The sequence below is a fragment of the Solenopsis invicta genome, chromosome 1 (genome assembly GCF_016802725.1).
Source record: "Solenopsis invicta isolate M01_SB chromosome 1, UNIL_Sinv_3.0, whole genome shotgun sequence".
NCBI classification, from domain to species: domain Eukaryota; kingdom Metazoa; phylum Arthropoda; class Insecta; order Hymenoptera; family Formicidae; genus Solenopsis; species Solenopsis invicta.
The window spans coordinates 31,658,387-31,682,241 of NC_052664.1; the positions used below are offsets into that span (position 1 = coordinate 31,658,387).

At 34.7% G+C, this 23,855-nt stretch overlaps 2 protein-coding genes across 17 annotated transcripts in view; one reads left to right on the forward strand and one right to left on the reverse strand.

Moving 5' to 3' along the window:
• The window catches only part of LOC105201574, a 269,202-nt gene extending 263,582 nt beyond the window's left edge, over nt 1–5,620 (reverse strand). For 3 of the 5 annotated variants that reach the window (XR_005576645.1, XM_026134486.2, XM_039459286.1), the window contains exon 1: nt 4,751–4,799. The gene's annotated coding sequence lies outside the window, so the exon portion shown is untranslated. Of the gene's footprint in view, nt 1–4,750 lie in introns of all 5 variants that reach the window. The other 2 variants (XM_039459155.1, XM_039459127.1) reach the window with 1 other exon arrangement.
• LOC105201579 (hormone receptor 4) overlaps nt 1–23,640 on the forward strand; it is a 193,311-nt gene extending 169,671 nt beyond the window's left edge. For 5 of the 12 annotated variants that reach the window (XM_039457797.1, XM_039457901.1, XM_039457758.1 and 2 more), the window contains 9 exons: nt 483–1,056; nt 6,724–6,934; nt 7,138–7,491; nt 13,240–13,374; nt 13,605–13,886; nt 14,296–14,488; nt 14,625–14,633; nt 14,928–15,055; nt 15,428–23,640. In XM_039457797.1, the coding sequence (XP_039313731.1) occupies nt 483–1,056; nt 6,724–6,934; nt 7,138–7,491; nt 13,240–13,374; nt 13,605–13,886; nt 14,296–14,488; nt 14,625–14,633; nt 14,928–15,055; nt 15,428–15,508 (1,967 nt within the window). In that variant the 3' untranslated portion in view covers nt 15,509–23,640. The remainder of the gene's footprint in view (nt 1–482; nt 1,057–6,723; nt 6,935–7,137; nt 7,492–13,239; nt 13,375–13,604; nt 13,887–14,295; nt 14,489–14,624; nt 14,634–14,927; nt 15,056–15,427) is intronic. The other 7 variants (XM_039457958.1, XM_039457868.1, XM_039457720.1 and 4 more) reach the window with 4 other exon arrangements.
• Nucleotides 23,641–23,855: the final 215 nt, after the last annotated feature.

Genomic DNA, 23,855 nt, shown 5'->3' on the forward strand with positions numbered 1-23,855 from the left:
GAAAAACACGAATTTCCTTTTCGATTCGTTTAGATCCAGTGATCGGAAATTATTAAATCTCGATGTATAAGTTGGAATATAAAGTACGGGTCGCAAAAAATTTTTCAGCAATAACAGGAATCGCAATTAAATTTAAATTAAACAGTAATTATCGAACTCGTTGTACATGAAACATCGATGTCAACATCAAAGCTGTCATCGACAGAAATAGTAAACGAGCGTGTTTGTCGCACTTTCATACCTTGTTACGTACTCAAAGAGAAATAGATTATAAAACTATATTCAATAAAAATGAAAAATTAAGAGGAGTAGAATGATAAAAATAAATAATCAATTTACTTCCTTGCCCTCCCCTCTGCCGTTTGATATTTTTCTATAAAGCCAGCTGTCTGGCGGTTCACACAAGTTTGGAAATGCCTGAATTATAAACAGATAATGTAAAGAGACGCGTTGCTTAATCGATCATCGATGACTTATTCCAGGCGAAGGTATGAAACCACCGGCGCAGAGAGCAGCGCCGGCACCACCGCGACCTCCGCCCACGGTAATAATGGGTGAGATCGGCGGCGTCCGTACGATGATATGGTCGGCGCCGCCGTTGGACCCGGTACCACCACCAGCGGCATCCTGGTCGGCCACGGCGGCGGCCGCCGCCTCGTGCTCCTCGTCGGAGGAGTCGGCCGCTCAGCTGTTGCTAAACCTCGGCCAGGAGTCCAGGGGTAAACCACCCTCGTCCTCCTCCGCGGTCTCGTACTCGTCCGCCGCTGGACCACCGCTCAACATGGAGAGGCTGTGGGCCGGCGATCTGACGCAGCTGCCGGCAGCGCAACAGATGCAGGCGCTAAATCTCACGGCGTCCGGTTCCGCCGCGCAACCGTGGGTCAGCAACGGCGGTACCGTTGTCAAAACCGAGGCGGCCTCGCAATCCATATCGGTGGCACCGCCTGCGCCCCCCTTGCCACCCCAGGAGCACGAGGAGGACGAAACGCCTATGATATGCATGATTTGTGAGGACAAGGCGACCGGTTTGCATTACGGTATCATCACGTGCGAAGGGTAAGTGCCTTTATCCATGCTTACGAAATTAAATATAAATTGTCACGATATGTTGTACCACTTTCACCTACACGAACCTGTTCGCAGACAGCGCGTATCTTGATGTTCCTTTAATATCTATTTTTTTATATTTTTATTAATCAACTATTTTATTTTTTAACTTTGCTTTACTGTTAGTCAAAACTAGTTCTTAATTTAATCAGTGCGTTCAGAATATCTAAGGTTCACAATCATTCTGACTAATTAAAATTAATTAAAAGAAAGTTATAAATCGAAAGTCACATTCTCTTTAAAATATGATGAAATATGACAATTTCGTTAATGATACCTGATAAATCTTTTCGGATATTATCATTTTTTGAAATTCACTCGCACTACTTTAAAAAGTGCACAATATTTTGCAATTATTTGCACAAGCTGCACATGTAGAAGACATCTTAGTAACTGATGATATAGTAATCAGTTTTTTTTTTTAAGAGAAAGGAGAATAGTGGCATTTTATTTACTATAAATACTTAGTACATTTAGTTGGTAACAATTCTATCTTCGCAGTAATGATGCATTTGTGCTTCGTGAAAAACGCGACTTCGGCGCACTAATGAGATCGATTAACTAGAATAGGATGTATTATATGTGTATCTTTCGGGTGATGCAATCGAAGAATCGACCGATGTGCGCTTAATTAGAGCTAATTATATCGAAGCTACTCGCGCTACATAATTGTAAACGTACAGCTAGTTGATCGCAAACATATGTAACCTGCCGTAACCTTTGGCCTTTGAACGTTCGAGGAAGCGCGCCTAACTGCATTTCGCAGACCAGAAATGTCGAGTTTTGAGCAAACTAGTCCCCAGAACGAACTATCAATCTGTTTACACGAGAAAGTTGGCACGTGGGAGACGAGGATTTGTTTTCCTCATCCACCGTTACTATTTATCTTCCTGAAGTTTAATTTGACCCATTTTGTATCTTAAATCACTCGAAGGAGACGCAGGTCTCGCAGAAGCATCTTGTTTCCATCGGTAAAAATCTTAAGCTCATGCGCATTAAATAATTTTTCAATTGTAATTTATATATTTTATTTTAGTGTTTTATTATTCAATTTACAAATTTTTTTAACTGTTAATACTTAAAAATCAAATTAAGCACGAAAAAAATGTTATTTGAGCACTTGAGTTCAGATTTAAATTGTCCAATACAGATAACTTTTAATTGTTAAATATAAATTCAAGTAAATTTTAACAAATTAAAAAGACACTCGAAGTGCTTCACGTTTGATAACCAAAAAGGAATTTTATTAATTCTTCCATAATTTAAAAAATGTATTTTTTTGTACGCATGCTTTTTTTTTATTTTCACACTTTTAGCTTTAGTTCTCGACGTGCGTTTCTCTTTATACGCTTCATCTTTTATTTGGGATGTATTTATTTTTTCCGTTTTATCTTTCAATCGCAAGTCAACGCTTAAATTTATCGGTTACCGAAATAAAGTGGTCTATCGAGGTATATTAATTTCTGTGAACATCCATAATTTGTAACTTAGGCGAGATTAAAATTAACTTGTAGTCCCATAAATAATTTTCTCGTCCCGTGCTACACGGTGGAGCAATATCCACGCGAAGCGAGGGAATACTTGTTGCGTCTATACTCTGTTGCGTATACTCGGATGACTTCTTCAACAACACTTTTGATTAGTCCATGAAATTACCACGGAGTATCGTTACTTCCTCGCTCGTCCTTGTAACTTTGTTGTCTCGAACGAGCAAGTGGATTAGACGAGAAAAGTCTGCGACAAATTTTTTTTCCCTCGTACCCACGACGCTCGTAACTCTGTGCGGATGAATCCTTGATTCAACCTCACTATTTTCGTCTGGAGGTGCTTTTTAAGAATAAACAATCCGACCCGTAACAATAGCAATCTCTCGCCTGCGTATAAAAGCCGACGAAAGACTATGTAAATAGAATTTCATAATTAAAAAGAAAAGAATATAAGATAGATAATTTTAGCAATTTTTAGATTTTTTTTGGAACACCAATCAGACATTCTAATTACTTATTTCTTATTTTTTTTTTAGAGTTTAAACAATTTTATCATAAATTATTATTCCGATCACATCTATATTTTTGCTAATGTATAATTTATTTTTTACAACGGACCACATAATGGAAAAAGGACGGACAAAAAATCTAAAAAAACATGTTTAGAAATTGAAGTAAAAATATAAGAATAATAATTATAAAAATTTGTTTATGGCTACTGGTTTAAATTTGCAATATTTATTGTTTCACTTTTCGAAATATTGCGGGCGATTTTTCCGGACACTCTGTATATATTCAATAATTTTATCAAAAGTTATAAGTAGACATAATTTTTTGTAACTTAACAATTTATTTAAATTACAAGAATGGCTATACCGATCGAAAGCAGATCTTAGTGCACAATAATAACATTTTCTAAATAAATTTGCAAACATTTACAAGATCTCCAAATTTCACAGGAAAAAAGGGGAATCGTAGAGATGCTTGTAAGCATTAAAATTATTAAATTGATTAGCAGTTTAATTTCGTAATGTGTTTACTTAAAAACTGCGTTTTAAGCCCGGTACGTGGCAGTTTGAAAGATTTCGTAAAACTTTGCAAATTTATGTAGAAAATTATTATTGAGCATTAAAATTTGCTTTCAACCGAAATAGCTTTTTTATCATTTAAATGTATTAATATTCTTCCCGGTCATATTAGGATACCGTTTATATTATCAATTTATCGAGTTCTCCTCAATTTGTCGAGTTCTTAAAAAATTATATGATTTATATGTCAATCTATTTTTGTGTAAATTTTTATACATTTATGTAAACGTATTATAATAATGCATATCTACACTTCATACATCATATCCTATCGATTAGAGAAATCTTGTTATCAATGATGTACGCAATATGGAAACAGGATAAGAATAAAAAAATTATCTTAGCATAAGATAACAGATAAGAAATCTGATATTCACGAATAAAAAATTCAATTTGATTGTATCGATTTTTTTTTATCACACCTTGTCAAACGTTTTCAATCCGCGACTTACATTTTTGTAAAAATAATAAATTCCTTTTAGAGAAATAATATCTTTGAGCTACATTTTTTAATGTATGTCACATGAAATTTAATCAGAGATTTTATATATTTCTTAAATTAGCTGTATAGAATTAGCTGTTTATGAAATTAAATTTTGTCGTCAACTAAAAAGCCAACAGCTTATAAGCGCGTAATATTATTTTTGTATCAAATAATAGTCCTGAAATATTAATAAAAAATAGTAATATATCCACGATAGTATTATATGCATATGATATGAATAAGTAAATAATATTTACGTCAATATTTTAAATTATCGGGGATATCACAACTTTTAAACGTAATAATTATAAAGTTTATGAATATTTTATGCGTAAAATAATTTACATTAATTTTTTAACAAAAATAATATTCGTAGAACATTTTCATAAAATACCACGAGATTATGTAAAAACGGATATATAACATTAATCCAATATTCCCATAATATTAAAATAATATTAAAAATATTGAGTAATATTCTCAGACTATTATTTTAAAATTATTTTAATTTTTAATAAATATTTACATAATATTCCAGGAGTATTGTTGCGCTTATAGGGAATTAAGAAGGAATTTAAACTCACCGAACGTTGTAAACAAGCAACAGTCATCTCTCTCGATCAAACCGGCGAGTCTCCGCTCCTCGATGCTTTTCTAATGCGCAATTGTCAATATTTTTATACGCTCTTTGATAACATTCGTATGCTCTTTAACATTCGCGCCGTTCAACCTCGAATCACAATTATCGAATAGCGTAAAATAATGCAGCATACATCATTCGTATCAACGGCAATCGATTTCGAATGTTAAAAGACGCGCAATACTCGCTCGGTAGATTATTCGGCGCTATCGAAAACTCGCAACCGCGCACACTCGCGACAAATTCCTTCGAGCGACGACAAGGGACGCACGGCACCAATCGCGGAGGCACGCATTTTCGCGACGCAAAACAATCGTCCGCAGACGTGCACACTCCGAAAGTCCGAATTCGACGTGGGTGCGCCCTCGATCGGCGTGAAGTTACGCGCACCTAGCATCGACGCCGCGCGCCGTCAATCATGGCGGACGAGTCCTAGCGTGTACACGCGAGCGTTGTCCATACGTACACAAGCAAGGTCATCCGTCTCGATCAATCCGTCACGGCGCGGCGGTCTCTTGACGTCTCTCGATACATTTCGGATGCTGGGACGCGGCACTCGGATGAGCGAACGCTGGCGGCGAGCAGACGGTGAGATATCGGAGACCAGTTAGATCCTTCGACGGACACGGACAACGTGTCGCGATCGACGTACGTATTATCGCCGGCCGAATTGACACACCGGAACGATCGCCCGTCACTAAATTCGACACTCTCGCCAGCTCACTCGCACACTCGTCCGGAGCAGGCGAGAAGACACGCAGATCGCGGGGACCGGTTACACAGCGACAACGCGCGACCGGCGCGACACGAACTGACCGGCCGGCGGCGATTACTAAACTCGCTCGCGTCATCACGGTCAAGTTCTCGCGGCTAACTTCGCGCTTTTACGCGCGGCGTCGGAAAATTCCTAGATCGCGCGTTTCATTAAGACATTGGGAATATGGGAATATTAATGAGTTAAGATGTTTATCTTACGATAAAAAAAGCTTAGTTACTTGTCTCCTTTTTTAGCTCGACTGTGGTCTAAACAACTTGCGTTCTGATATCAAAGACTGAAAGTTAATAAATCATCTTAATGTAATATTTTCTGTAAGGAGTCGTTCTCTAGATCTTGTATGTTTAATATATAAAAACAATTATGTTTAATAACTAAAAATTACGTTTAATAAATAAAAATATAATATTTTTTTAATATTATTTTCCTTCGACGATTCATTAATAATGACGACTTTATTTTCTTGTCAACGTCGATGAGTAAAAATTAAAATCGATATAACTTTAGCAAATTTAATTTGTAATAATATATACAAGGGTATCCCCAATTTAAATATCAAAAATTCAAGTAATTTCCAAAGAAATATAAATCTACTTTAGGAATAAAAAATAATTAATAGTAATTTTCAAAGATTTGTAAATCTACTGTTAATTATAATACATGCAGTTGAAATATTAATGAAATCTCAAAAAACAAACATGTGATAAATAATGTTGTTTAAATAGATTTAATTATGTAACAATAATTTCTATCTGTTTATATATATATGTCCTATTTGAATTGTTTAATATAATCTATTTTGTGAATAAATCTGACAAAACAATTGTACATGTTATCATAATATATTGCACGTGCAGAATAAATTATTGCGTATTTTTATTTAATTTAAGTCATTGAAGAAAATCGGTTTTACAAATACTGTTCTAAAATTAATTGCTATTCTAGAAATATATTCGTAGATAGAATTGTATCAACAAAAGGCGAAAAAAAATGACAGATTTCCAGAATTATGTTCTTTCAATATATTAAGCTATATTGTTTATTTTCTTTATTTTCAACTCTATGAGGATCTTTCTGTAATAACTCCAAATCACCACGTTAATCGATCACAAGTTATGAGAATTTGATTGATTTGCGTGCAGATGCAAAGGCTTCTTCAAGAGGACTGTGCAAAACAGACGGGTGTACACATGCGTGGCGGAGGGAGGCTGCGAAATTACGAAGGCGCAGAGGAACAGGTGTCAGTATTGCCGGTTCAAGAAGTGCATCGAACAGGGTATGGTTCTGCAGGCGGTTCGGGAAGACCGGATGCCTGGAGGAAGAAATTCTGGTGCAGTGTACAATCTTTATAAGGTACACTCCGAGTTGAAGGTTCATCAATCAAATTATTATATATTCTTAACTGTAAATTTATATTTTATGCGGTAAAATGCTAGACTACTATCTCTCAAATATATTCAAACAAGTCAAGCTGAAAAACATTCATTGATCGATGATTAAATCGGCTGAATGATCAATCAAATCATTAAAAGAGATCGCCTGTCGATTGATCGCAGGTGAAGTACAAGAAACACAAGAAGAGCAACAAAGCTAGCGGCGTCGGCGGCGGCATGGGTAGCGGCAGTAACGTTGGTGGTGTAAACGGCTCGGGAACCCTCGGCGGTACCAAGGGTGCCATGGGCACGACGATACTGGACAAGCACATGCTGCAGGCTGCAGCTGCCCATCATAGCCAGCAGCAGCAACAGCAGCACGCCCAACTGGCCGGTGGTTTTCTTCATCATCACAAAATCTCATCGGGCGATCCACTCAACTCGCCGCCCACACCCAGCCACCCGAACCACCCTGCGCATTCGGGCCACCTCGTCAACGGGACTATCCTGAAGACGGCGCTCACCAATCCCTCCGAAGTAAGTGCATTTTCTTTGTTTTTAAAATAAATTATTAATTAAGCTCATAGTCGATTCTTATATTTGAGATCGTACTGTCTTAAGTAAAACGTCCTAAATCAATCAAAGCGATATTAACGATATTAGCATTTTAAGATTTAATACTTAAGACGATCTTCAGATAAGATTTGACTATGAATAGCTTGAAGTTTTTTTGAAATAATATTGCATTTTTACAATATACAAGCAATTAAGAATAAGCGATTTTTCATAAATTAATTTAAAAATGCGATTAAATAAGGAAATCTTATTGTACATTTACAATCAAATGGACCTCACTTTCTTATGTACGAACGTTTAAAATCGTTTGAAACAAGAGAAGGATTAAGTCATGTGAACAAGTCAGTTATTCATATGGTTTTTCTTTTGTGAACATTAAAAAAATCTTTTATCATTAAATATATCTTAGAACATTATAAAATTCAAAGATTTAAAAAATGAGAAATCTATTTGATTTTAAATACACGATAAAAGTGCGAATCAAACATTTGTGAGGCCCAATCGAATTCAAATTTTCTCAGATTTATATTACATACTAATTTAAATAAAATATTTTCAATAACGTTGCAGATCTCTTTTAATAGACGAGAAAATTAATTGCAAGAATTTAAAAAAAATAATTACAAATATAAATAAAACAATCAAAATAGATAATCGATTCGAAATCGAATCATTGATGATTCAAAATTCTCAAATCACTCGAATTCGAATTATGCGCACATCTCCAAAAGCTTCCTCATTTAATTACGTTCTTACTTTAAAGTAATCTTCTGTGAAAGCTCGCTCATTCCTAATTGCTTGTATGCATAGAGAGCTATTGCTTTAAGAGTCTAATCAAGAATCAATTGACTCGAGAGATTGACTCTAGAGAATTATTGGTAGGAACCATTCATCACAAACTGTTTGTCACGAATGTCTCGTAGTTTCTCGCGAAGCATAAAATATTATCCTCTATAACGTATGAATAAAAATCAATTTACCCAATGCATTCACCTCAAACGATTTACCGTTGACGATCATCGAGGCTGAATCCTGAATTATGCGAATTCACTTCTATTGCGAGAAATTTCGTCAAGAGGGATCGCGCGACTCATCTCGCGCCTGCTTCCGCGTAGTGTCTATCTCGCGAAATGGAATAGTCAGAAAATTAGTTTCATTACGACAGAGTGCATCGCGCGCGCACGCCTGTTACACCTTTTGCTCATTTCACTCTTAATTATTCGAGCGTTACGCAAAGCAAACGTTGTCAGCGACGTAATGTAGATTAATCTCGGCCGCGAGATTTATGTATATTGCCGGTGATGTGCGTGAGATATCCGCGGAAACTTTCTAAAAGTAGTCGGCTTGATCGAATCGCACGATTATGCGACCTGAAAGCTCGCTGTTAATTCGTACGAGAAACACGGGGATTTTACGTTACCTATTCTCGCACGCGCGATCGATGAGATCGCATACAGATCCGCGTACTTCTACGATCGAAGGATCGCTCTTATTTGCGATTCACGTGATTTATATGACGTGGCTGTGATTAGAAATCGAGCGTGGGTCAACAAAAGTTGACTTCCTCGACCGCCGACAGGGGAGAATCCGGTGCTCTGGGATGAGAATGTCCCGCAGGCATCTTCGCTTTCACTTTCGAAGCAGTTGCGGCGGCGACGCGAGATCGCGAAATCTTCGCGGACAACGATTATTCGTGCCGACGAATCCGCATGCAATAATGTGTTACATTTTTTGCACACTTGCTGTTCATCGATTTATTAGTTGAAAAATATTTTATTGCAATTCTCTCTCGTAATTTCTTAACAGTCGGCATTAAATATCGTTGACCATGTTACATTAATATTTCAGTCTGCAATTAATATCTGTTTAACGATCGAATAAAAAAATATATTTCTATAGCGACTTTTAATATTAATTTGCAGAAATTTAGGTTTTTTTAGATTTGTTTTATTAGAACATAACAGGGTGCGCTGTGCGCACACTTTCTTTTTCCACAGCGATTCTTTTACAAATTTAATAAATGTTTATATTAAGTAAACAATTAAACAATTATTTAATAAAATAACTTTATCAATTAATAATTTTTGATTTATTATATTTATATTAATTAAACAATTAAATTAATAAATTTACAATCAATCGGAAACGCGGAAAATAGGCTTCAAATTAGATAATACGCTAATTTTTTTAAATAGGATTAATTCTACAAGTTAAATGTATAAAGCAAGTGCCTTTGTGTATTTACGTGCTCGTGATTTGTGATTCGCATTCAATATCCTTACTTAGGAAAATCGAAGAGATCGAACTACTTTAGTGAAGTTAGAATTGCGTCATCAATATTTACGAATCTATGACGGCGAGAAATCTGTTCTGTTCGCAAAGGAATCTTGGATCGATCATCGCGGCAACGTAATGCACTTGGTTCTTGACATACACTTTCGAAAACAAAGATTGATTGTATACGATATTTGCTAATTAAACCCATTGGTCTTGCGCTGGCACTTAATTAAAAAACCAGAAACCACTTAACGTCACAGAGATATTATTTATAAATAAAAAAATAATTTTTGTAAACAGGAAAAAAATTGATTTGTTTATCGAAGAAGGTAATTTCAATAAAATCAATCGTTTATTTGCCTGAAGTCTGATATTAAGGAGAGAATGATCAGTATATTAATTAAAAGCTGAGTATACATGTCTTTTAAAAATATAATTGCATTATATAATCTCTGATAAAGATATGAATTTAATGACAACTTTTTAGTTTGTATAAAAAAAATTGAAAATATTTTGATCGTCGAGTAACAGTGGAACTACACGAGGCAAATAGCAAATTCGGTGTGCGTCGATCGGTTTCCTTCGCGCCGATCCTGGAATGAATGAACTCCCCGTCGCAATTTCACTTTCTTACGACTTGGCTTGCGCAAGCCTCAAGGTTTCCCACATTACGAAAGCCGATAGATAGAACGAGCGAGTAGCATACTCGCGAGAATCGACCGATCATCGTCGCACTTTTTGTGTTCATCTATACTCCTCGTATAATACTTATATAACTTGCAAAATTATATGTCTTCACAAAGCAATGTTTTTCCGATACTATGTAATTTCGCACAAACGACATAAGAAAATTTTTCATAATCATGTTATATAACGGAAAATCATTTGAGAAAACCATTTTCATATATAAACTATAAAAGCACTCGCACGATGTAATTTTAAAAATAAATTTACTTGAAAAAAAAATTAATTTTTCTGTTTTTTCAAAATAATTTTATTCAATTATTCCAATCGATGTAATAAAAATGAAACCCGATAGCATCCTGACTTTCTTAAGTGGAACGATCGACGGGAGTAATGGAAAAAAATATGCGTGTTACGTCCGATCAAGATGAGCAAACGAGGGAACTGCCGCGATCGTTCGAATGGCCCGGTAGAGGCCATTGCCAAAAGTGAAACCGATTCCGTTAAAACTGGATAAATATTGACCGCGCTTGTACTCCATTAAAGAGGTCACTTTCGAGTCGCGGCCGAGTCATCGTACGTGAGATGCACAGCGAAACTACATCTTCCAAGCGAATTTCGTGTAAAATAAGAAAAAGCCGCAAAGTCGGCGAAATCGCTTTCTTTCCAAAGAGAAATACACATACTCGACTTTTCGAGTCACGAAAGTAACGTAGAAATAAATTACTCGATCAATTACTTAATTCCAATGAAGCTGTCGTAAAAATTGCCGCTTGTCCTTGTCGTCAATATGTATGAAACTATTTTTACTTAAATTCTCGCATTTATGAATTTTTTATTTTTTATCCTGTACTCGTAAAAAAGCGTAATTGTAGGCTTTTCAAAAGAATTATCTGTTCTACTACTCATTTAATTTCAATAAATTTCTTAAATATCTAGAAACGGAGAGATGGCTTTTTTATCATCAAAGATAATTTTATGAAGGTTGAAATTACAAGATGTTTATGAAACTTTTTATATGACATATCTAGAGACAAAAATTATTTAATCAAAATTAAAAATTATAAAAATTATTTAATCAAATATTTCTTCTACGGTTAACTTGTACTTTTTCAAATTTCACATCGATTTCTATCATTTTTTTTTTTCTGTCCATTTTAGCCGCTTGAATCGACGCAATCACATGTTTTCCATAAAGTCACGAGTAAATTTTGTTGCAAACTAAAATCCTTAAAACTTTTGATTGCTTCGGAGAATCTATTCCGGATTTTTTTAAAATAAATTTCCAAACATATGCGCGAACAAAATTTTTTGTTAAACTCTTAACATTTCAAAAATGAGTACTCAACATCCTTAATTAAAAATCATCCAACAGAAATGAAATTTGTCGTTTACTTATGACACATTTATGAACATCATGCTGCGCTGTTGAGCTGCATCAATGATCCTATTGATATCTATTAGATATTGAAACAGTGTCGGATCGTCAATCGTCGTTCGTCATCGCCGCTGCGTGGAAACGTCGCGGCGGTGAACGACGATCGAGACGCAAGGCAGGGACAATAGAAAATCTGCGGCAGCCGGTGCCAAGGACGGGCAGTTCTCCGGCGGTTTCGTAACTCGTGAAAGTCTGCACGGGGGACAGTGACCTCACCCTTCCTCTCCTCCAACACCTCCTGTATATATCTCCTCTCGTGTCTCCCCCGCGAAACTCCCGTCCCTTCCTCATGTCGAGCGCCTTCAGCTGCAAACGCGTCCCACGGTTCTTCACAAGATAGTCGCTTATGCATGGACCTTATCTGACAAAGCGACCAGCTTTCCCCGAAGTCAGATGGAAACCGACTTGGTGTGCTCTTTCGCTTTCTTTTTCTTTTTCTCTTTCTCTTTCTACCTCGCTCGCGTGCACTCCGTGCCATGCCCGACCCCGAGGAAATGTTTCGAGGTCCGAAAGGTCAGTGAAAGGCTGAATCTACCGGTTGGACGCGCGGCCGCCGAACTCCGATTGCGCGCACGAGAGGAAATGCCGACAGAATCGTAATTAACGCGCGAATCTTCCCGTAGAATAACTTTTCCGCTTCGAGAAAAACTTTCAAGGTCGTATGAATGGGAATTGAAAGCCCGATGTGAGATGATGCAGCTGATCAAAATTGATCTAGATATCAATGAGCAATATTAATATCATCATAGCTTCATGATTATATTCTAGAATGTTTTGGAAAGTCAGAAACGAGCATGCCTGAACATGTGTGTATTAGCAGATAAGACTTGGAAAAGTACTTCATCAAAAAGAATTTCTTTGTGTTATTTTGGAAAGCTCTCAATGCCAGTTATAAAAATATTGACTGCAAAGTAGAGATTTCCATTAAAAATTGTAAAAGTGACTTTGAGAGCTTTTCCATACTTGCGCTCAAGATCAAATAGATATCGCATAGATGTTTGATGCATTTGTTGAAACCCTGTAATTTTTATCTGAAGTGTTTTCCCACGGGACAAACAATTTCAGAAATAATTGGCTATTTTCGAACTTTTAAACTGCCCTGATGTACACGTGTATCTGTAAATAGCAAGTTAACATTTGGTTTTGTCCCAACTATTTCCTATTACATTTTAAATCCTATATAATATCTGAGAGAATTCCTGATTTTTATTTGATACATAAAATATTACAAAAAATGCAAGTAGTGCATTATCTCGATTAAAAAAAAGCCACGAGGATAGATTTTTATATGCTAACGATATGTGTTTTAGGTGGTGCATTTACGGCAAAGGCTAGACAATGCAGTAAGCAGTTCGAGGGATCGAGTATTTCCTCTGGACGCAACCTTAACCATGATTCAAACCCTTATAGACTGCGACGAGTTCCAAGATATCGCCACATTGAGGGTATGTGAAGATCCTTTTACAATAAAATGTACATGATTGTTTAATTTTCAAGTAATGATATATATTAATGTTAATGTAAATATTTTCTACCAATAAATATATATTTTTCAGTAAATAATTAATTTTTCTAAATTGAGCCGTTTGATTAAACAATTATCTAATTAAAAAAATATAAGTATATGATAGTTGAACTTGAAACGAATTATTGAGCTTGAAGAATTGTATATTAGGTACCATTCACGTTACAGAACTTGGACGAGCTGCTGGACCATAATTCAGACTTAAGTGACAAGCTGTGTCAGATAGGAGACAGCATAGTGTACAAGTTGGTGCAGTGGACCAAAAGGTTACCGTTTTACCTTGAGCTGCCGGTCGAAGTTCACACGAGGCTGCTCACCCACAAGTGGCATGAGCTTCTTGTATTGACCACATCTGCCTATCAAGCGATGCATGGTCAGCACAGGTTAACAAATGTCACCACTGACGGGACGGGTGCAGAATTTATGCAAGAAGTAATTATGTTTTACAATAATTTATAAATGTGTATATCACGTAAATACACACTACAAATGTTTTTTTCTTATGGCGCTATGCATACATTATCCAGAAGTTATAGCAATAACTGTATTTCATCTTTTACGTGTCACAATTTTTGAAGAAAAAAATTCGTTTTAATAGAATTATGAAAAAAGAACCTTCTGTTTTAATTATTTTTACGTGAAAGTTTTGTTAAATAATACAATACGTGATTTCGACGATGAAGTACCTTTTAGTATCGTCATTTCACTCAATTGTTAATGTTAATCATTAATTCCATGATTAATCTTTACTAATGTTAATTTAATATACATTTTTGATAATGTATGCTTTATGTAAAGAGTTTTATGTTTCACGGATTCATTTTAATACAATCTTTACCAGGTATCGAACAACATGTATACGTTGCAAAGGTGCCTAACCAGCATGATGGGTCGGCCGATAACCATGGACCAATTGCGGCAAGATGTAGGGCTCATGGTGGAAAAAATCACGTATGTCACGCTAATGTTCAGGCGGGTGAGGCTACGGATGGAGGAATACGTCTGTCTAAAAGTAATCACTATGCTCTCACAAGGTAAGTACTCTTATTAAATCTTCCATTCCGCTTCTGTCATTATCGCGTCGAGTTAACTTCCTCGGTATTGCATATGTTATATACGAGCAATATATAATAATTTCAACTTATCTTCTTCCTAACGCTACAATTGGAGACCCTAAATGTAAGTTCAAGATACTTTCTAAAAATGTTCGTGCACGCATGCGTTTTCCCACGAGTAGACTCCAATGATTTTTATTTAAAAGGTTTTAATTCGTAAAAGTTTTAATATATTTTTTTAATCAATTTTCATTATCCAATATATACATATATAGATGAAATTATTTAACTTGTAAAAAGAAAAATTAAGAGTATATGCAATATTTTCAGTTGCAATTATGTATCGATATAATGTCTTAAATTTCTGAAATTATCAAACTCACATTTCAACTGATCTCGTTTGTCTTTTTTTTCTCAGCACGAGGAAATGATTTGGAATTAGAACAAATACAAGAACGGTACATGAGCTGTCTGCGAAGTTTTGTCGAGCACAGCGCTCCTCAGCAGCCGGGTCGATTTCATGATCTTCTTGTCAGGTTGCCCGAAGTAAGTTCAATAAGTAAATAAATAAATATACCGAATGCAAGGAAAAATTTCAAATCAAACGAGTAAAAATATTTATGATTAATATATAACTCAAATTATGGAGGATTCGATGGAATCTGAATCCAGACCAAGCGATCGAATGCGAGTAAGGCAAACAACTTACATATTACAATGAGTGTAAATGATGCAAATTCGCGTTTACTCGTTTGATCTAGATCCGATTTTTAAAAAGTATTTACTATTTAACGATTAAGTCTAATGATAAGAATTTTGAATTGAATTGCTTTTACTCCGCTCAAAATACAATAGTTATGTTATTATAGTGAAATGACTGCGTTCAAGTAGAAAATTTGTCTGCTTGTTAAATTACAGGTACAATCAGCGGCGACTTTACTACTTGAGAGTAAAATGTTCTACGTTCCTTTCCTATTGAACTCAGCAATTCAAAGATAGTAAATAAACAAAGTGACGATAAACGAAGCTGAATACCTATATACATACTATACATACGTTATAAATATATACACAGTGAAAAAGTAAAAGAAACGAACAAACAGACACAACAAACGAATAGAAAAACAGAAAGAAAAGAGTCCAATGAGAGAGAAAGAAAGACGACTCAAGCCGAACGGGGAAAGGCTTTGTTTGCGTATGTATAATAAATATATAAAAGTATATATATATACATATAAATAATATAAATAATATAAATGTGTGTGTTCGTTGCGTTGTACAAACGAAGGAGGGCGGAGAGGAGGAATCGAGGGAAAGAAACGAATAGAACACAAGAGTGGACGATAGAAAGTAACTAACGTCGGGACACCGAAAGAAGGAGGATAGAAAGAGAGAAGGAGGAACGATTTTAAATAAAATATTAAAGAAAAGGTATATATTTAATATATATTATGTATATAATATATATAAAATATATGCACATATATAAAAGTTAGAGGAGCGAGAGAGAGAGCGAGAGAGGGAGAGAAAGAAAGCGCGCCACCTCGAGAGATGGACAATCAGTCGAGGTGGGAACTGAACTTTTTTATCGAAACTAAAAGACTATAATAATATATTTCTGTACGCAAACACGTACCGCGCAACTACGTCATTGTGTGTTCACATTGCATAATCCGATCGATAAAATAAGACTCTCGTTACGTACCGCTCACCGTAGGCCACCTACTACTATTACTACTACTACTATTACTACTACTACTACTGCTACTATTACCGCCACTTTCTACTACTACTGCTCTCGAAACTAAGGGAAAAAAAGAAGAAAAAAGAAGATATAAAACAGCAGCAGACACTACGAAACGACTGACTGAAGGATCAATAGTTCGGATCGATCGACTGACCGATGATCGACGACGGATTTCTCATCATTCTGTAGCTCAATATGGTAACATCATAGCTACGATTAAATTTTATCAACATGCGTCCATACACGCGCACGCGTATTTGCGCATGTGTATACGGTGATTATGTTTTCTTAGAGAAAATAAAGGATGAACCTGAACATTATAGAACTTTATTCCTACATATTTTCAAACCAATTTGTGACTTACGACAGGAGTCTTACGAATTTTCTTTAATATCAAAATAAGATGCTGTATAATTTTCTGATACTCATTTTAAAACTTATCTGAAACAAGTTCGAAATAATGAGGAATGAAAACGGATCTAATCTGAATAATTTTAATTAAAAAAATTAAACAAATTATACTGCATGAAACTAAATTTGTCGTTTCCGTAAAAATTTGCTTATTAGTACGATATTAGACATTAGCACGTTAATTAGAAAGTAATATTGGTGAAATAAAAGACAAGATAGAGTTTTGAAAAACAATATTTAAAGAACATCTATCTGAAAGGATTGTCCTTTATAATAAAGGACATGTAGTCACCGTATCACATGTATCTTCTAAATACCTGCCACAAATCTTACTGCGACGTACCGATGTGATTTTCTCTTCACGGTTGCCGTTCGCCACCACATACGAAACGTTACGACGTACGTAAAGAGTGTGATAATACCATAATACTAACTCTCTTCTCTCGCGCTACCACTGGTACCCGCACACTATATCAGCAGGGGTCCGTTACGAGTTCTCGGAATATTGATCGCATAACTCTATCCGCCATCAAGAGTAGAAAGGTGGAAAGTGCAAACTTTCACCTCGAATCTGTCGAATCGGTACAGAATAACGAGATTGTACGAGATCCACGAGGATGAGGAGCGAAAGGTGGCGAGATACGCTGATCGATGTCCGGATATCACGATCGCGAGACAAGGAGGAAGAAAACGAAACTACGTAAGAGCTTCAGTGTTTCACGTCCGTATTTCACCATTTGCATTCGAACATTAGTATTTACTACGTATGTACGTATATTTCACGACGGTCAACATCGAGTCTTCGCCGTCATCATTTACATCGTTATCGTCGTCGTCGTCATCGTCGTCGTCTTCGCCGCTGTCGCCGTCATCATTGCCGCAATTCAACACTCCGCAAGCAACGGTCCAAGCGCGCAACACAAAAGACTCTTATTCTATTATAGTATTTTCATTCATTTATGCCTTTGACGCGACTTTTTCCGCGCAAAATACACACGCACCGATCATCAGTCCTAGGATTTCTCGCTCGCGTCGCGCGTACCTCGGATGATTCTCGAGCTTCCATTTATAACTTTTCAAGACTTTTTGCACCAACTTTCTACTTATTTAAATGTAAGCAATATAGAGTGATTTGCATAAAGTTTGACTGAAACTTTTAATTAAGACTCATGAAAACAAAACCAATAAATTAACAAAAAAGTTGTTATTAATAAATGAAGTTATAATTTTAAAAAAAGCGAAAAACAAAAATTATTAACTGAGTTATACAAATATTTATAAAGATTCTATATATTTAGCTAATATATAATCGTTATATAAATAAAATTTTTTAATTATTTGGTGGTTGAATTCTAGTCGGTATTACTTAGTAATTCCTTTTGTTATTATTTACAGAGTTTTAGCATATGGAGTATGTAGTTGCCTGCTTTATGAAGTCATAAGCAGAATTAGCGTTGAAAATGTTACAGACGTAATATGTATAATACTTTTGCAAAAAATGAACGTTTGGTATAAGATATTATAAGATAAATATATTAAATGTTTTGATAATTTTTTTATATGAGATTTTATATTGCTTTTATATTCACTGAGTTTTCTATTTTCACTTTTAATATATGAAACATCATATGGCATTTTTCCATCGCATTTTTACCGCAAATATATACATTGTCAAAATATTTAAAAAAAATGGAAAATCGAATTGCCCGTGGTATGTGCGTCGTTTGTTTCTCGCGACTAAAGTACGAGAGCGGAAAGCTCTCTCATGTTATTCCTCGCTGAAGCGATATTTTCATAGTATTATGACGAAAAGGAAATAAGCGGAACGTGTATATATATATATACATATATATATATAAATCTATATATATATATAAAAAAGACGAAACGCTGTATTAGCATTGGTGCCCAGTATCGCGAGGGAGTTTCGTGAAATTTTATTCAAAGTTACTATTTAAACAATTATACATCAATTGTATAAACAATCTCTTACATTTTTTTTACCGAATAAAATATATACGTATTATCTATACGCAAGTGTGCATGTGTGTATCCACATGGACTGATGGTGACAATCGACCTCGCGAAACTGGGATACCGCTCGCTCCTAGCTCAATTATTTGTGAGGAAAAACTGCAAAAAAGTAAAGAAAATCAGCGAAAATTGATACCAGTCGAAATGTTGTTCGTGTCTTGGAAGATATTGCTCCTTGTATACGCATGTATTGTATTATTCCGCGCACGTTCTGCTGACGTGATTGTTTCATCTTGCCTCTCCATAGAAGATATCGTAAACACATGCAAATCGCCTGATAAGCTCGTGGCCATGAGAACGATCTGAGAGGTGCAGTCTTCGATCTTTAAGAAGCTGCATTTTAGCTAGCTTGCAAGTTTAACTGCATTTCCTCCTTGATTTTCTTACAATCCTGCCCAAACCTCGCACAAAGAACACTCCTTAAAACTGATATTCTGGATTGATTAATTTAATTTTAATTCTTCAGATCTCTTCTTTAAAGATTAAGCTTAAAAAAACAAAGTAACAATTAAAGTAGTTATAAATAAGAGTGAAGAAATTGGTCTTAAATTGAGTTGAATAATTGAAATTTTCAATATTTGAAATATTTTTTTTATAATAAATCAAAAGTTCAAAAATGTATGTAGTTGAGACTTATTGATTAAAATATACAGTGTGACAAATTTACTATTAAATCTTGAAATTTTAACATTGATAACCTTATAGAAAAATATTATTAAACTCGCGAAAAGACTATTGGAAAATCATTCGAATGCACTGTTGGTTCCACTAGTTTTTTCCGCAAATCCACTAGTATTTTTCTTTAAGAATACATATTTTTATCAGCAAAATCAAGTTAACATGAAAATATATAGTACTATCATAGGTAGTACTATCATAAATTATAAAACTAACAATATTATAATTTATGTTTATTTCCACTGACTAAACCAACTTTGTAATTCTTGATTTATTGTGATCATTTTTATGACGGAGGTTAATTGTGATAATTAATATTACACCTTTTTCCTATCTTCCTATTCCTTCAGTCGGACCCGTGGCCGCGAGCCGCACGTTCCAGAAATCAACACGAATTATAACACAGACCTTGGGCCTACTCGCCTAGGGATACTTGTCCATACTATAAGACTTAACTAAACGATGGGATACTTCATACAGTAAACATTGTATATTATTTGACGTTAAGGAACGTTAGGTGTAACGGTTCCTGTATTCCCCGGACATCATCGTACGCGTGTCTCCGTATTCAATTGGATAATTGCGTGCGCATAATAAGATTTGCTAAAAAGAAAAAGAAAATTTATCTTCCGATATTTTGCGACCATCGATGAACAGGACGGAATACGTATCTTGCTTATGATCGATTGCTATGTCGATTAACTTCATCCGGATGAAGAAATCGGGCATTATCGGGATGAGCACAGCGCGCTGCTCTAATCCAATATTTTATCTTTCTTCGAAAGTGAATCCGCATAGATTTTCAATTTTAGTAACAGTAATAAAAAGCTCTAGCATTTTTATAAATGCGCTTACTTTTTGCATTTTAAAGGAAATTATATGTGCATTCAGGTTTTGAAGAAAGAAAGAGGGAAAGAAAAGAATAGGAAGACTGTTAGTATAGAGTATGAAAAAATGCGACTGAAAAGATCAATATGATATTCTATATTTTGTTAATGATATTTATTTTTATCTTTATTATTAATAAATGTATGAAATATTAATAGCAGCAAATTTATGCAAGACTATATTTTTCGATTATCTGAAATATATATAACTATACATGAACTCGCTGCTATAATTGCTATCAATATTTCTCGATAATTTAAGATATCAATATGTATTGATAACAAAGTATAGGATGACTTAATATTTTTTCTTTTCTATCGGCCATCGAGGTAGCATTGTGCAATATGAAGATAAAGATATACATATGAAGGCAATATGTTACTCGCTCTGTCTTTTGTCTTTTTTTCTAGCTATTCTTCAGTTCTTATTGTCTCCCCTCTTGTTATCGTTATCTCGTAAAGTCGTTACGTATTTCCTGCCAAGAAATTGTTCGTGCCGTATCCTATTTATTGTTGTATATACGAGTGGCAAAGTATCGTCGTCGATCGCGAGAAAATATTTCGAGCTCCTAGTTTAATCTTTTTTGTAAATTTTATATATAGATATATAATATATATAAATATACATGTAATATAATATTTATTATATTATATATAATAGATATTATATTAATATATATTAAATTATATATATTTATATATATATTGTATATTTTTTACAGAGTTTCCATGGATTGGGGCGTTGTTCCTTTTATTCTTGAATCCTTTGAATCATAAAGAATTCTAAATACATTTTTCTAGATTTTTAAATTATCTCTTTAATTCTGTTATTTTATAATTTTTGACAAGTGAAATTATCACATAGAAATGAAAAAAATATAATAAATTTAAAGCTTAATTTGAATTATTAAAACACTACAATCAGAAAATTTAGTCTTGAAAGTATTAATTAAAATGAAATACTCGCGGGTGAAAAAGTCTGAAAAACTGTCACACAGATGAAATAAATAAAACAATTTCAGATAATTTGTACTTAAATTTAAAATTTAATATAATATTCAGTTCATTTAATGTTCATTAAGTTTGAAAGTGTTTAATTAAAATAAAAACGCTAATCACGAGTGTAAAAGTCTGAAAATGTAATAAGAGAGAATATGATTAAAAACTATTTCTGTGAAAAGATCAAATTAGCCAAAGATTCAGAGGATAAAAGAAGCGACGACCGTTCCAGGAGATATGCTGTATCTATATTTTATAAAAGGAAAAATGTGCAAAACGTAGAATCGATGTCTGGGAGTACAGCAACTGCTTACGGGAGAGCTAAAGCGTTGGATCAGCAAGACTTAGGGCATTATACTACAAAGAGTATTATCATGCCCAACCCTTTAATATTTAAGTGCGAGTGAGAGTCTATTGAGCAAAAGAAAGATAAGAAAAAAAATCTAACGAAAATGAAAAAAAATATGAGGAAAAAACGTGAAAAACCAGTGCGCGCCTCTCGTTTGTGGGTTCAACTTTGTGTACATATTGTACGAAAGATTTAATAATATAACTATGTTGAAAGTACTAGTCCTGTCTTTGTATAATTCCGTGTTAAATACTTGTGCTCGCGACAGCCGCAAGCGGCGCCGCGGCGATGCTCCCATGGAGATCACAGGAAAGCGAACAGAAACGTGTGCGCGCAAAAGCTTTTGTCGTGTTATTTGATCCATTTCCATCACGCATTTGTCGGCAGTATAGAATACAAACTTGACACGCGCATTTTAGATAGCGAACGTTTCCACGACGAGAATGTGTGCATTGTTAAACGTTAAAGTGTACACAACTTTGAAATAGTGTGCTTCTTCGAAGGTCTTTCGATTGAGTCTTTGAATGACGATTAACAAATCTTTGGAAAATATTCAACTCTAAGTTAAAAGAAAGCTTTCGATATTCGTGAGTGAAACATCTCTTTTTGAAAATTTTTTGAAAATTTAATCTTAAGAAATTAATCCTTAAACAATTAATTTTACAATTAAAAACGTCACGGATTCTCTCTCACACCTGTCGCTGTTTAACGCGGATCACGTCAATTTTGGTGCTACACAATCCTAGTGCCTTGTTGCATTTAATTAATTTGCCGACGCTCATGTTTACAACTAGCATAAATTTAAATTTATTCGACGGTTATATATTTAATATATATATTTTTTAATTCTTTATCCAATTTTTTTTTATTAAAAATGTACATGTTGCGCACGTATCTTCTTTCGCTTTCCCTTGATCGGAATGAAGAAATCGGCGCCCCTTGCTGCGATTAGGTCGAAATAGAGGCACAAGAAGAAATGCAAATGTTTAACCCAGAAACGACGGTAGGGAAGGGAAGCAAGAAATGCCGGTTTGGCTAGAGAGAGACAGAGAGAAAGAAAGAGAGAGAGAAAGAGAGTGCGTATGTGTGAATGAGAGAAAAAGAGAAAGAGAGAGATACTTTTTCAATGAGTGAGTCAAAAGTTACCATATTTCTACCTACGTTTAGGAAGAAGTACGTTTTTATTATCTCGTTTATCTTCGATTATATTCCTTTTGTAATTGAGATTTCGGCGCCATTGCGTGAATCGCCGCTCTGCCGGAAACCGATTATCGCCCTTCGCGAGGTCGACGTCCATTATATGATAAATTTTGATATACCTCGTGCGCCTCGCTGCAGAGACATTTTTTTTTCTATAGCGCAGCGAGAAGCACGTTGATTAAAGTCAATTATTTAACGCACGTTATGCGTTATGTTCGTAAAAATTGTTGATGAATTGTTAATGTTCCGCCTTTACTTTTCGTAAACGAAATGTCGTGCAAGTCTGTCTTCTTAGAACGAACACCTCGCAATGTTTTATATATAGATTTAATCGTAGACACGCAACACGAGTAATTAAAAGACTGACAAAGATCACTGATGTCGATGCATTGATAATACTGTGTTAAATCAATTAATTATAATATCAATCAACTTCGACATGACTTTTTCTTTAATTCGACATCTTTGTTGGCTTTCTTGTCGAATAAAAAGTTTTTACGCATATCAACAACGAAAGTCAGTCATTGCATTTATTGCTGTTCAAGTTTCATTACGAGATTACGATTTTTAACGTAACGCAATATAATTTAGAATATAATATGAATAATACAAGTCGCAGTACAGTTCGTAAGGATGGTCAAAATTATAGCGGACATTTAAATGCGTGCATATAAACGAAAAGGTGAACTTATAATTTTGCTGACGTAAGTACATCATTTAGCATAATTCAATCGATTCAATCGAGGGTTTCAGTTTCGGGCAAAGCAAGCCGAATTTCACGCATGGCGCGTGAACCCCCCTGTATTTTTATGAATAAATAAGATATTTAAAGAAAAAAAGAAGTAAATCTGAAGTCTGTTTGGAGATGCCTTTCATAGGGATTATAAATGTAGATAATATATTATACATATTGAACATAAATACACTATATTATTATATATAAATATATATATATATAAATAGTAAGAAGTAAATAGAATTATTATATATATATATATATGATGAAAATAATATTATTACGAGTAAATAAACTGATTAAAG